This window comes from Cyprinus carpio, chromosome B2 (assembly GCF_018340385.1).
Source record: "Cyprinus carpio isolate SPL01 chromosome B2, ASM1834038v1, whole genome shotgun sequence".
Classification (NCBI taxonomy): domain Eukaryota; kingdom Metazoa; phylum Chordata; class Actinopteri; order Cypriniformes; family Cyprinidae; genus Cyprinus; species Cyprinus carpio.
In genome coordinates, this window is record NC_056598.1 from 21,862,324 (window position 1) to 21,875,598 (window position 13,275).

The window sequence follows — 13,275 nt, forward strand, 5'->3', positions numbered from 1 at the left end:
ATTTCTGCGAGTGGACAGCAAACCAACCTACTGGCATGTACTTCTCTCTTTTGTTTGCTTTTAAAAATCCTTACCAGAAGCATCTTATCAACAGATCAGGGGATCAGCACTAAAAGAGAACAGTCTCTAGAAAACCCTTCGCCAAATTTCAGTGACATAACCTAGTTACCCAGAGTTCAATGACATAACAAAGAGAAACAAATACTGTATCATTTTACTAGTTTTCAACCTGTATATGTCAGTCACATGTTGTCCTGTAATTTATGTGCAACTTACAATAATTGTTTTTGCACTGAAAAACGCATTCTTTGATTCATGACCTAATAATCGAGCTCTATCAACTTTATTACAGATGAAAGGTCACTTTTTCTGATAGGTTCAGAGTTTGTCTAATGCAAATGCACTGTTTGAACAACTGAAAGAAGGCAAGGACATCAAATGTTTGAGCTCCTGAACTGAAAGAAGCTTTTCTTACTAACCCATTTAGCTATCTGTTATAGAGAAAACGCTTTTGGACACACTTTAAGCTCAGTTTAAGTTGTGAAGGGCTCAGTTCCTGCATGATTGAATGCAGTTAATTATTGCTTACATTTGTGGTCATGGTTCATTATTATTTATCTTTTCAGTATTTTCAATTGGTTTTGATCCTAAAGTGACACCTCTGTCAAAAAAATAACTGTTTGTAGTTTTCCATTACCTTTAACATCAAATTAATAATACAATTAAATAACTGAGAAATCACAATATCAGTATTATCACTTATTATCTTGATTTGTGCAAAATATAGCCTATATGAACTATATTTAAATATACGTGCCGTAAAAATATGGTCGGTACTGATTTTTTTGGTGGCGTTTTTCTTCTGTGTTGTCAATTACACTTTGTATTATGTTGTAGGGTTAAAGGAAACATCTGTAAACTTAACAGAAAGGTAGAAAATGATCAATAACTTTTCCATTTGACTTATTTTTCTTATAGTGTAGAAGTAATTTGATGAATCCAAATATATCTAGATGTCCAAACATACACACAAAAAATTGATTTGACACATTTTTACACAAAACAACAAGATCCAATGTTTATATAAATGTTAATGAATGATTTTCTTATAACCAGGAGTGAAGTTGAAGCTTTGCTTATGCAGAAGGCAAAGGCTAAAGTTATGATTGTAGCCAAACCATAACATTTTTACTCACAATTTAAGTATAAAACTAAATAATTATTTTAAATGTTCTCCGAAATTTATTCAATTTGTAATTCACACACCACGTGCCATTGTGAGTCACACTTAACATCATTCCATTCACCATCTGTATAGATGGCAACACAGTCCTCATTTCCACGATAATCATTAGGTTCATTTTTCATCCATTTGGTAAAAGTTAGAGGTTGATTGTGCATATCTACAAATGTCCCCTCTATCTGATTGTCTGTTGTTCCAATCATTATGTAAGAAGATCCAAGGACAGCATGCAATGACATTAACAAGGTATTTTCCTCTTCATTTGTTGGCAGGGCAATTCTTCCCCCTGCATTTGTGCAGAACTTCAATCCATCATTGTAATTTGCTGTCAGTCCATCAGACACATAGTATTTTCCTCCAATATTCCTAAATATGCGAAACCTGGAAGCTCACATAAAGGTTAAATATTGATTAATGACTATGTTAACAGCAAGGTACTAAACTTAAATATTTTTCCACAACAATAAACTTTGAGGCAGTTACTATTTGTTTAGAAGTAACATACCTTTCTCTATTCCACTGAGTCTGTCTGTGAGTTTTTTGATGTCTAATTGAAGTTTTGTAATTAAATTAATGTCAGCAGCAGTGCCTGTGAAAAAAAAGACACAGTGAAATTATGTTCTTATGAAAATTAAGGAGTTTATGCAATGATGCAATGTGAAAAAGACACAAATGGACTTTCTGTCCACAGTGTGTGTGTGTGTGTGTGTGCGTGTATACAGTGCTGTGAAAAAGGTTTTGCCCCCTTGCTGTTTTTTTTTTTTTTTTTGGCATATTTGTCACTTGAATAATTCAGATCAAACAAATTTTAATATTACACAAAGATAACCTGAGTAAATACAAAATGCAGTTATGATGAGTGAAATTATTTCATTTATTAAGGGAAAACAGCTGTCCAAACCTGCCTGGCACTACGTGAAAAAGTAATTGCTAATCTAAATAACTAAAAATCTAATAACTGGTTGTGCCATCCTCTGCAGCAACAACTGCAATCAAGCATATGCTATAACGGGCAACGAGTCTTTCAAATCACCGTGGAGGAATTTCGGCCCACTCTTCTTTCTAGGATTATTTTAATTCAGTGACATTGGAAGGTTGTCGAACATGAATGGATGGTTTAAGATCATGCCACAGCATCTCAATCAGTCTGTACTTTGACTTGGCGCTCCAAAACTTTAATTTTATTTTTCCAAGTGCTCTTGAGCTTGAAGTCAACTAATGGCCGCAAATTCTCCATCGGGATTTTCTGATAGAGTGCAGAACTCATGGTTCCATCAATTATGACAAGTCGTCCAGGTCCTGAAGCTGCAAAACAGCCCCAGAAAGTCCCCAAAAGTCTTGGGGATAATCAAGATATTTTTTGACAAATGTAAGACAAACCTTTGTGTTCTTTCTGGTCAGCAGTGGCTTTTGCCTTGGAACTCTCTCATGGAGGCTGTTTTTGCCTAGTCTCTTTCTTATTGTTGAATCATGAACACTGACTTTAATTGAGGCAAGTGAGGCCTGCAGGTCTTTAGATGTTGTTCTGGGTTCTTTTATGACCTCTTGGATGAGTTGTCGTTGCGCTCTTGAGGTAATTTTGGTAGGCCGGCCACTCCTGGGAAGGTTTACCACTGTTCCAAGTTTTCTCCATTTGTGGATAATAGCTCTGACTGTGGTTTGCTGGAGTCCCCAAGCCTTAGAAATGGCTTTATAACACTCTCCAGACTGATACATACCAAGTATTTTGTTTCTAATCTGTTTTTGAATTTCTTTAGATCAATTCAGCATCGCGTCAGTTCGGTCAGGCCACGTTAGTCACGCTTGCATCAGCCGACAGTCAGCTGTTCCTGACGTGTACCAATCCAGTCTTGACACCTATCACATGCGGTCTATTTAAATTCCCATTCTTCAGCGTCTCTTCTGTCGCATCGCTGCTTGCAATTAACTCCCTCCTCCAACCCCAACTCCACCTACTGAACCTGTAATCCAATCTAACTTTGTTCTTTCTTTACAGTCTCTTCATTGGAAGCAGTCTCTATCACATTTCGTTTATAACTCATGTAATTGTGAATTGTAATTATGTATGCATATAATGGTTCTGTTCTGTACCCCAGGGGGGTTTGTCTTGCTGCTCTCCCCGCTATGTCCAAGCATGGCTGCATGGACAGGCGTGTGGAGTCTTGCCCAGAACATAACCATACCGCCAACACTAACTGTATGCAATATAATTGTCATAAATATACTTGACGGAAGTGGTCCTGATTGAACGGCATGTGTTGCTCTTTAAGAATGCTTCACTTTGTCAGACAGCTTCTATTTAAGTGATTTCTTGATTCAGCAGGTCTGGCAGTAATCAGGTCTGGGTGTGGCTAGTGAAATTTAACCCAGCTTTCTAAAATAATGTGGTTAATTACAGTTCTTTCATGATTTAACAGTCGGGGGCAATTAATTTTTCATTTAGGGCAAGGTAGGTTTGGACAGTTGTTTTCTCTTAATAAATGGAATCATCATTTAAAAACTGCATTTTGTATTTACTTGCATTATCTTTGTGTAATATTAAAATTTGTTTGATAAACTGAATCTTTTAAATGTGACAAATATGCAGAAAAAAGTTAAAAGACAGGAAGGGGGCAAAACCCTTTTCACAGCACTGTATACAGGTCCTTCTCAAAAAATTAGCATATTGTGAAAAAGTTCATTATTTTCCATAATGTAATGATAAAAATTAAACTTTCATATATTTTAGATTCATTGCACACCAACTGAAATATTTCAGGTCTTTTATTGTTTTAATACTGATGATTTTGGCATACAGCTCATGAAAACCCAAAATTCCTATCTCAAAAAATTAGCATATTTCATCCGACCAATAAAAGAAAAGTGTTTTTAATACAAAAAAAAGTCAACCTTCAAATAATTATGTTCAGTTATGCACTCAATATTTGGTCGGGAATCCTTTTGCAGAAATGACTGCTTCAATGCGGCGTGGCATGGAGGCAATCAGCCTGTGGCACTGCTGAGGTGTTATGGAGGCCCAGGATGCTTCGATAGTGGCCTTAAGCTCATCCAGAGTGTTGGGTCTTGCGTCTCTCAACTTTCTCTTCACAATATCCCACAGATTCTCTATGGGGTTCAGGTCAGGAGAGTTGGCAGGCCAATTGAGCACAGTAATACCATGGTCAGTAAACCATTTACCAGTGGGTTTTGGCACTGTGAGCAGGTGCCAGGTCGTGCTGAAAAACGAAATCTTCATCTCCATAAAGCTTTTCAGCAGATGGAAGCATGAAGTGCTCCAAAATCTCCTGATAGCTAGCTGCATTGACCCTGCCCTTGATAAAACACAGTGGACCAACACCAGCAGCTGACATGGCACCCCCAAACCATCACTGACTGTGGGTACTTGACACTGGGCTTCAGGCATTTTGGCATTTCCTTCTCCCCAGTCTTCCTCCAGACTCTGGCACCTTGATTTCCGAATGACATGCAAAATTTGCTTTCATCCGAAAAAAGTACTTTGGACCACTGAGCAACAGTCCAGTGCTGCTTCTCTGTAGCCCAGGTCAGGCGCTTCTGCCGCTGTTTCTGGTTCAAAAGCACACGCGTGTGCACGGTGGCTCTGGATGTTTCTACTGCAGACTCAGTCCACTGCTTCCGCAGGTCCCCCAAGGTCTGGAATCTGTCCTTCTCCACAATCTTCCTCAGGGTCCGGTCACCTCTTCTCGGTGTGCAGCGTTTTTTGCCACATTTTTTTCTTCCCACAGACTTCCCACTGAGGTGCCTTGATACAGCACTCTGGGAACAGCCTATTCGTTCAGAAATTTCTTTCTGTGTCTTACCCTCTCGCTTGAGGGTGTCAATGATGGCCTTCTGGACAGCAGTCAGGTCGGCAGTCTCACCCATGATTGCGGTTTTGAGTAATGAACCAGGCTGGGAGTTTTTAAAAGCCTCAGGAATTTTTTGCAGGTGTTTAGAGTTAATTAGTTGATTCAGATGATTAGGTTAATAGCTCGTTTAGAGATCCTTTTCATGATATGCTAATTTTTTGAGATAGGAATTTTGGGTTTTCATGAGCTGTATGCCAAAATCATCAGTATTAAAACAATAAAAGACCTGAAATATTTCAGTTGGTGTGCAATGAATCTAAAATATATGAAAGTTTAATTTTTATCACTAATTTATGGAATGTAATGTTTTTTTTGGTGTTATGTTAATTTTTTGAGAAGGACCTGTATATAATCATGTTATTATTTTATGTTAAAATGTATTTATTTCACCTTGTGGACCCAGACTTCCTTTCTGCCCTTTAAGGCCAACAGCACCAGCTGGCCCTGGTGGTCCTATTTTACCTGGGGGTCCCTGCGCACCAACTCCTGCAGAGTGAGATCTCATTTTAGCATTAGAACATGACATGAACAGACTAGTCGCACTACTTCAAGGGGCGTAGTTTGTGGGGGTGGGGTGGGGGGTTAGGGGATTATAACCCCCCCAACCCAAAATAATTATATCATGGCTAATGGAAACCTCAAATCAGGCTATTAATTAATTATTTAAATTGCGCCTTCTGTGCTTTTATAAGTGCTAACTTCATGTTCAAGAGCGCCGCGCGAATCACCCTATGCGTTCACCAGCATGCTCAAGAAGTGTGATTTGCGCAAGCCTTTCCTATCGCGAAGCTGATGGTCAAATATGTGATCTACTTGATTTATTTAGAGAAACAACCTCTTTAAAATGCTATAAAGAAAGTCGAACAGTATCTACAAAGCAGAGGTGTAAGGTATTGGAGTAAATGTAATTAGTTACTGTACTTGAGTATCTTTTTGTATTTTTTGTTTTTGTTGTGTGTATAAGATTTTTTAGAATTTTTTTCTCTATTTTTCTATATTTTTTTGTGTGTGTTTTGTGTTCTTTTTTTTTCTATATTTTTTGAAATGAGTGTTGCAGTTACACATTACATTTTTGCATGGACAGTGGACATAGCTTTTTCTGCAGCAGTTCATTTCTGCTACAAAAGATGTGATACTGCCTATTACAGGTCACTGAAAGTACTACATCTTGTGCTTTTTGCCCTCACTCACCCAAACTTCACCCAAAGGCTACTTTATGTGAATGCAAGTATTTGTGAATCACAGGTGTTTTATGAGATGAGGACAGTCAGAAATGAGGCCAAAACCAGCACATCCAGTGCAAGAAGGCTTCGGCTTTTTAATTTTACTTAACATTATTTTATTTATCCATTATACTGAAGAGACCTTTTTGAAGGATTTTGTTTATTTGTTTGTTTTGTAATTTTGAGGTGTTCAGTTTTAATTTAGTTTTAGAAAATAAACGTGATTGCTCTCCTCACAAATCAACTCTTTCTTGTTTTTGTTACATGTTCTCTGTGCCGTGCCCTGTACTTTTATGTCACTTCCTGTCTCCCGTGGTGTTTGTCCCATTGGTTCCTCTTGATTAGTCTCCTCAGGTGTGTCTTATCTTGTTAAGGCCTGCTCACGCCAAGCATGATAACTATAAAGATAACGATAAAGATATAGTTCTAAAAAACGTTCTCAATATTAAAGAATAGAAGAGTTCATACCACAACTATAACAATAAAGGCACAGACAAACGATATCGTTGGAATCATTTTCAAAATGATTTTTTCCAGCTGATGAAAAATAAAAACAATGACAGCCAATCAGAATCAATCCTGCTATCAATGAGCTCGAGAATTTAAAGTGACAGACAAGTGTAAATAAATCAGCTTAAAATAATCAGACAATATTGTCCGCTGGTGTGGAAGCTAATATCGTTATATTTATAATTATTATTCTTGGTGTGAAGGGGGCTTTATGCTTGTTAGCCCCTGTGTGTATATATAGCCCTAGTTTTTCTTTAGTTCCTTGTGAGTTGTTGAATGTAGGCCTAATGGTTGTCTGTACTTTTACTCAAGTATAGTTTTTAGGTATTCTTTACACCTGTGCTAAAAAGGCAAATAAACTAAAAAGACTGATGACTGACGGTCTTGAACCAGCACTAGCATACATTAAAATCTTTTAAAGGGGTCATCGGATGCAAAATTCACTTTTGTTGTGTGAACTCAAATGTGTGTTGGAAGTGTGTGCACACATCCACCCTATAATGATAAAAATCCACCCAGTGTTTTTTTTTTTAAATCCCTATTTAAATATTCCCTTTCTCAAATCAGGCTGTTCTGAGATTCCTCTCAGAAGGACGTAGTTCTGCACAGGCCTCTCCCAGGATAGGTGATTCACAAGGCCGTCTTACCTTAGACCCGCCCTGAGTGAGCTGAGAGCTGTCCGTCATAGTGTCGAATCTGGTGCATGGGAAGACAACAACGTCACCTAAGCGATTGAGATGTTTTGTTGTTGGATGTAATAATGAACATATCAGTCGTCATTCGCTCCCGACATCTGAGCCGCTAAAGAGGCAGAGGTTTAAGTTAATATTACTTTCGTTCCTGAAGGAAATGTCCGATCCCCGATCTGCCTAAATGCATTTAAGTTTGCGTGAATCACTCGTGATCCAGCTTCATCTACAGAGGAAGTGAATATAAGGGTTTTTAATGAATCTTTGCAAATCGCCTTTCTTAATATATGCTAGTTAGCAAGTTTAGCGGTTGAAGTTTACAGTCTGCTCATCACCCAAAAGAAGAGAGGGGCGGGGCCAGCAGAGCTCATTAGCATTTAAAGCAACATGGACTAGAACAGCATGCTGAAAATAGAGCTGATTTTGACAGGGTAAAAAGGGTGTTTTTTACACTACCACTGAAAAATTTTAAACAAAGTATGTTACAGACTTTTCATTAAGACCCTAAAGAATCATATCAACTTGTGCAAAATGGGCATCCGATGACCCAATGACCTGTTTTATTGTAGCCTTATTTATTGTGTAAAATTTAGTTTAACTTGTAGAATTTATATTAGATAATCTGTTTAGGGAATAGATTTTTCCCTATAGATTTATATTACATCTGTGGCATGTTGTAGCTATTGGTTCTATATGTGCAGGTGGTTGTTTCTTGATAACAAAGCAACCCTCTACGGCAATGGTTCTCAAAGTGTGGGGCCATCAGCAGAAAAAGAAAACAGTAAACAGCCAAAGGACATTAATTAGAATGGGAGATGGATCAGTTTGTGAAAGGTAAGAGAAAAGCCATAGATGAAGTCGCACAGACCAAGGCATTCATTCAAAAGCTAAATGCAGAAAATATGACGAGGCATATCTCACTCTCGGCTTCACTCACCGTGTCTACACCGGACGCTACAGTTGTCATGTTGCGCTGCAAGTCTACACTGGGCACAACAAAGCAACTGTTGCAAATAATTTTAACTTTGTGTCAGTACATCATAAATAGAACAATGCATCAGTTTAATGTCGGGTTTTGTCACGTCGCACCGTGCCGTGTCCAGTGTAGACAGCGTCACTGACTATAATGGGTTCTACTGTATTTTGCTGTTCGCGTCCGGTGTAGACGGTGTTTAATGTTTTTGGTGAGGAGGAAAGCCTGTGTGTGTCCAATGCCTAGCAGACAGCATGAAACCCACAATAAATAAATAAATGTCAGAGATGATAATAATAATAATAACAGTTATTCTCTCTATGATATTTTTCAATGTTTCAAGTGATGCAGGTGCTTTTTTTCACTGTAGGTTTTTTTTTTTTTAAAAAGCATAAATTATTCATAATGTTTAGTGAAATTATTTGGTAGTCTGAGGTAGGATGGGGATTTGGGAAGGGGGGAGGGGGACTCCAGATTTTTTTATAGATATAAAGGGGGGCGCGACCAAAAATGTTTGAGAACCACTTCTCTACAGACACAATGAAGCTTGAGTCACCATTGGCTAGTTAATTTTTTATTTTACTTGCCAGACTTTTTACATGAAATGCATGAGCAATGCAACTGAACAAAAAAAGTAAATAAATAAATTAAACAAAACAAAACATACTTTGTCTGTCTGAATTATTCTTTATGATTGCATTTGGATTTAATCTACCATTTCTTAGCAAATGGCTTTCTCTTGCAACTTCAGCCACCTCTCCACAGCTGATGATGGATCATACTGCTGAAGCTCTGGGCCTTCTGTTAAAATGAGGATCAGGTCTGAAAGACGTGAGGATGTGAGACTGCTGCAGACATTTGATTTTCTTTTCTTTTGGGCACTAAAGGCTCTTTCGCAATTGGCAGAGCTGACTGGAGGAACAAGAAGAATCTGAACAAGATGAACAATGTTTTGCATTTCATCTCTGTAGGGTTGCTTTAGCAACAACGTCTGGTACAGGCCCAAGTAGGACTTGCCATGAAGATCATTAGACACTCGCCTTTTCAAGCATCTCCATTCCCCAGGGATTTCTTCAACTTGACATCGAGATTGAAGAAGCTTATCTTTGAACCATTCAGTGAGTAGCTTCAGCCCCTTGCCGTACAATAGTTCAAGTTGTTTTCTGTCATCAGGCCACTTGTCATTATTGAATATTGGAAATGCTGACATTGTGCATGTAGATCTTTGTTAACTACAAGTAGGTTATCCAATTTAGCATGAAGGTGTTTCTCACAGGCTGAACATGCTCCATCTGTTGTCTCAGATTGTCCATCAGACTTTCTTTCAGTAAAGAAACAACACCATTTAAATTGAATGTGTCAGTTCTCTTTACACAGCATATCTTTCTCTCACGTTGAGTGTGCGTGTGATAGAAAGCGACAGAGTGCACTATCTGCTAAGTGGCGGTGTTTAATGCGAACTGAGCAGGCATTAAAATTACAGGTGCATCTCAATAAATTAGAATGTCGTGAAAAAGTTTGTTTATTTCAGTAATTCAACTCAAATTGTGAAACTTGTGTATTAAATTCAATGCACACAGACTGAAATAGTTTAGTAGTTTGAAGTAGTTTGTCTTCGGTTCTTTTATTTGTGATAATTTTGGCTCACATTTAACAAAAACCCACCAATTCACTATTTCAACAATTTAGAATATGGTGACATGCCAATCAGCTAATCAACTCAAAACACCTGCAAAGGTTTCCTGAGCCTTCAAAATGGTCTCTCAGTTTGGTTCACTAGGCTACACAATCATGGGGAAGACTGATGACCTGACAATTGTCCAGAAGACAATCATTGACACTCTTCACAAGGAGGGTAAGCCACAAACATTCATTGCCAAAGAAGCTGGCTGTTCACAGAGTGCTGTATCCAAGCATGTTAACAGAAAGCTGAGTGGAAGGAAAAAGTGTGGAAGAAAAAGATGCACAACCAACCGAGAGAACCAGCCTTATGAGGATTGTCAGGCAAAATCAATTCAAGAATTTGAGTGAACTTCACAAGGAATGGACTGAGGCTTGGGTCAAGGCATACAGACTTGTCAAGGAATTTGGCTACAGTTGTCGTATTCCTCTTGTTAAGCCACTCCTGAACCACAGACAATGTCAGAGGCGTCTTACCTGGGCTAAGGAGAAGAAGAACTGGACTGTTGCCCAGTGGTCCAATGTCCTCTTTTCAGATGAGAGCAAGTTTTGTATTTCATTTGGAAACCAAGGTCCTAGAGTCTGGAGGAAGGGTGGAGAAGCTCATAGCCCAAGTTGCTTGAAGTCCAGTGTTAAGTTTCCACAGTCTGTGATGATTTGGGGTGCAATGTCATCTGCTGGTGTTGTTCCGTTGTGTTTTTTGAAAACCAAAGTCACTGCACCCATTTACCAAGAAATTTTGGAGCACTTCATGCTTCCTTCTGCTGACCAGCTTTTTGAAGATGCATTTTCCAGCAGGATTTGGCACCTGTCCACACTGCCAAAAGCACCAAAAGTTGGTTAAATAACCATGGTGTTGGTGTGCTTGACTGGCCAGCAAACTCACCAGACCTGAACCCCATAGAGAATCTATGGGGTATTGTCAAGAGGAAAGATGAGATGAGAAAGATGAGCTGAAGGCCACTGTCAAAGAAACCTGGGCTTCCATACCACCTCGGCAGTGCCTATTGTTGATAGGATACATGCCACGCCGAATTGAGGCAGTAATTAAAACAAAAGGAGCCCCTACCAAGTATTGAGTACATGTACAGTAAATGAACATACTGTCCAGAAGGCGAACAATTCACTAAAAATGTTTTTTTATTGGTCTTATGAAGTATTCTAATTTGTTGAGATGGGGGGTTTTTGTTAAATGTGAGCCAAAATCATCACAGTTAAAAGAACCAAAGACTTAAACTACTTCAGTCTGTGTGCACTGAATTTATTTAATACATGAGTTCCACAATTTGAGTCAAATTACTGAAATAAAGGAACTTTTCCACGATATTCTAATTTATTGAGATGCTCCTGTATATCTGCGCTAAATTTATTCTTTGCATCTAACTCAATCATCGGCGAGTAAAATCTGAAAATTTACTAGGCATTGGCTAATTAAAGACATTTTTTAGTCACCTAGTGGGAAACTGACTCCATTGTAGAGGGTTGCAAAGGCTAAATTTATTAATTAAAAAAAGTCATTATTGGCCTGGTAATGATTAATAGGCTAGTCTTATAGTCCATGAACTATGGTACATGGCCTTCATATAATCCAAAAAATGGCATAAATTAAAGAGCCTGATGAACTTTTAAGGAGTAAGAAATAAACAATATCAATATATATATATAAATTTTAAGTTAGCTTGAATTAGAACATTCTGTCAAACTATAGCTTATAAGTGCCTAAATAATAGGGCTGCCCTCGACTAAAGATTTTTCTGGTCAACTAGTAGTCGTTCATTTTAAGCATTAGTTGACTATTATTCTCACTTTTATTAATAAACCATATAAATCATAATAATGAACCTTTAATTGCCTACAATAAACTCCGCAGTATGCGCCTGTATGCAGGTTTAATACAGATTACATAATCTGAGAATATTTGTTTGCTATTTGAATTGGTTCATTTAAACGTTTCACTCTCTATAATCTCCTTCCTCAAATCTTGTCCTGGAGGTCCAATGCGCTGCAGAGTTTAGCTCCAACCCTTATCAAAGTCACCTGCCTTTGATTTTCTAATGATCCCAAATACATTGATTGGCATTGATTAGCATGCTCAGGTGTGTTTGATTAAGGTAAGAGCCAAATTCTGCAGGAAAGTGGATCTCGAGGTCCAGATTTGACAATCCCTGCTCTATAGATATATTTTTGATGTCTGTAATAAGGCAAGAATACAGAGAGTTTTGAAGTGATGCGCTCAAGTTCACAGAGTCCGAGACGGTGGAAAAAGTGCAACGTTTCGTTGTTATTCTGAGTGCACACGAATAAATGTAGAGTGTTTACATACAAAAGATGCATTACTCTTATCTGTATGGCCAAAAATGACGGAAGTATTTTAAGTGCAAATGTTCGCACCGGCGCCTCCATCTGTCATGCAGTAGCCTAAGCATGCTACTGTTCAGCTTCCACATATATACTGTATATATATATATATATATATATATATATATATATATATATATATATATATTCTTTGTAAACATGTAATTGTTAACTATGATGTTACTTTATTGCATAGACAATAGCACAAAAGACCATTTCACAAAAATAAATATATAAGCAAACCAACAAATAAATAAACCTTATGAGTTAGCATGACCCCCGGATTCTACTAAAACAGTTAACACTTCAACCCCCCCAAGGATATATCCAAACCAAAACAACGCCCTCGACTACATCAAACCCAAGATGTACACAACAAAACAACTGCTAAAAGCACAAACCTGGATCTCCTTTTTCCCCTTTTGGTCCAGGAAACCCGTCTCTTCCATCTCTGCCAGGGCTGCCGTTGTGTCCAGGTGTGCCCGGCACCCCAGCATAAGCTGGACAACTACTTTGAGCTGCAGCTAGCAGCATAAACTCCATTAGGAGCAGCACAGCAAAGATTTGATGCTTTAACATTTAGTCTACTGTTCACTGTAGAAACGGCAAGAACTGTGTTGCTGCAATGCTAAATCCATTTCAGATCTGTTTATTGGTCTTTATTTATGTTCTCTTGATTTATAGGCCTATGCGATTTGTGATGAAAAAGTGTTTTTGGGTCCTGATAGGTGCC

General features: G+C 38.1%; 1 protein-coding gene across 1 annotated transcript; it reads right to left on the bottom strand.

Annotated features, from left to right (window-relative positions):
- Window positions 1-196: 196 nt before the first annotated feature.
- LOC109078630 (mannose-binding protein-like) lies at window positions 197-13,258 on the bottom strand. Its single transcript, XM_019093877.2, has 4 exons — window positions 12,944-13,258; window positions 5,500-5,595; window positions 1,749-1,832; window positions 197-1,631 (listed from the first exon to the last, which is right to left on the bottom strand). The coding sequence occupies exons 1-4, from the start codon at window positions 13,119-13,121 to the stop codon at window positions 1,243-1,245; spliced, it is 747 nt and encodes a 248-aa protein (XP_018949422.2). The 5' UTR covers window positions 13,122-13,258; the 3' UTR covers window positions 197-1,242.
- Between the last annotated feature and the right edge of the window lie 17 nt (window positions 13,259-13,275).

Excerpts from the sequence above, each read along its gene's own strand:
- LOC109078630 (XM_019093877.2), bottom strand. The coding sequence starts at position 13,121 with ATGTTAAAGCATCAAATCTTTGCTGTGCTGCTCCTAATGGAGTTTATG. Across the intron at positions 1,833-5,499 it reads AGGAAGTCTGGGTCCACAAG|GCACTGCTGCTGACATTAAT; the intron begins GTGAAATAAATA and ends TTTTTTTCACAG. Across the intron at positions 1,632-1,748 it reads ACTCAGTGGAATAGAGAAAG|CTTCCAGGTTTCGCATATTT; the intron begins GTATGTTACTTC and ends CCTTTATGTGAG.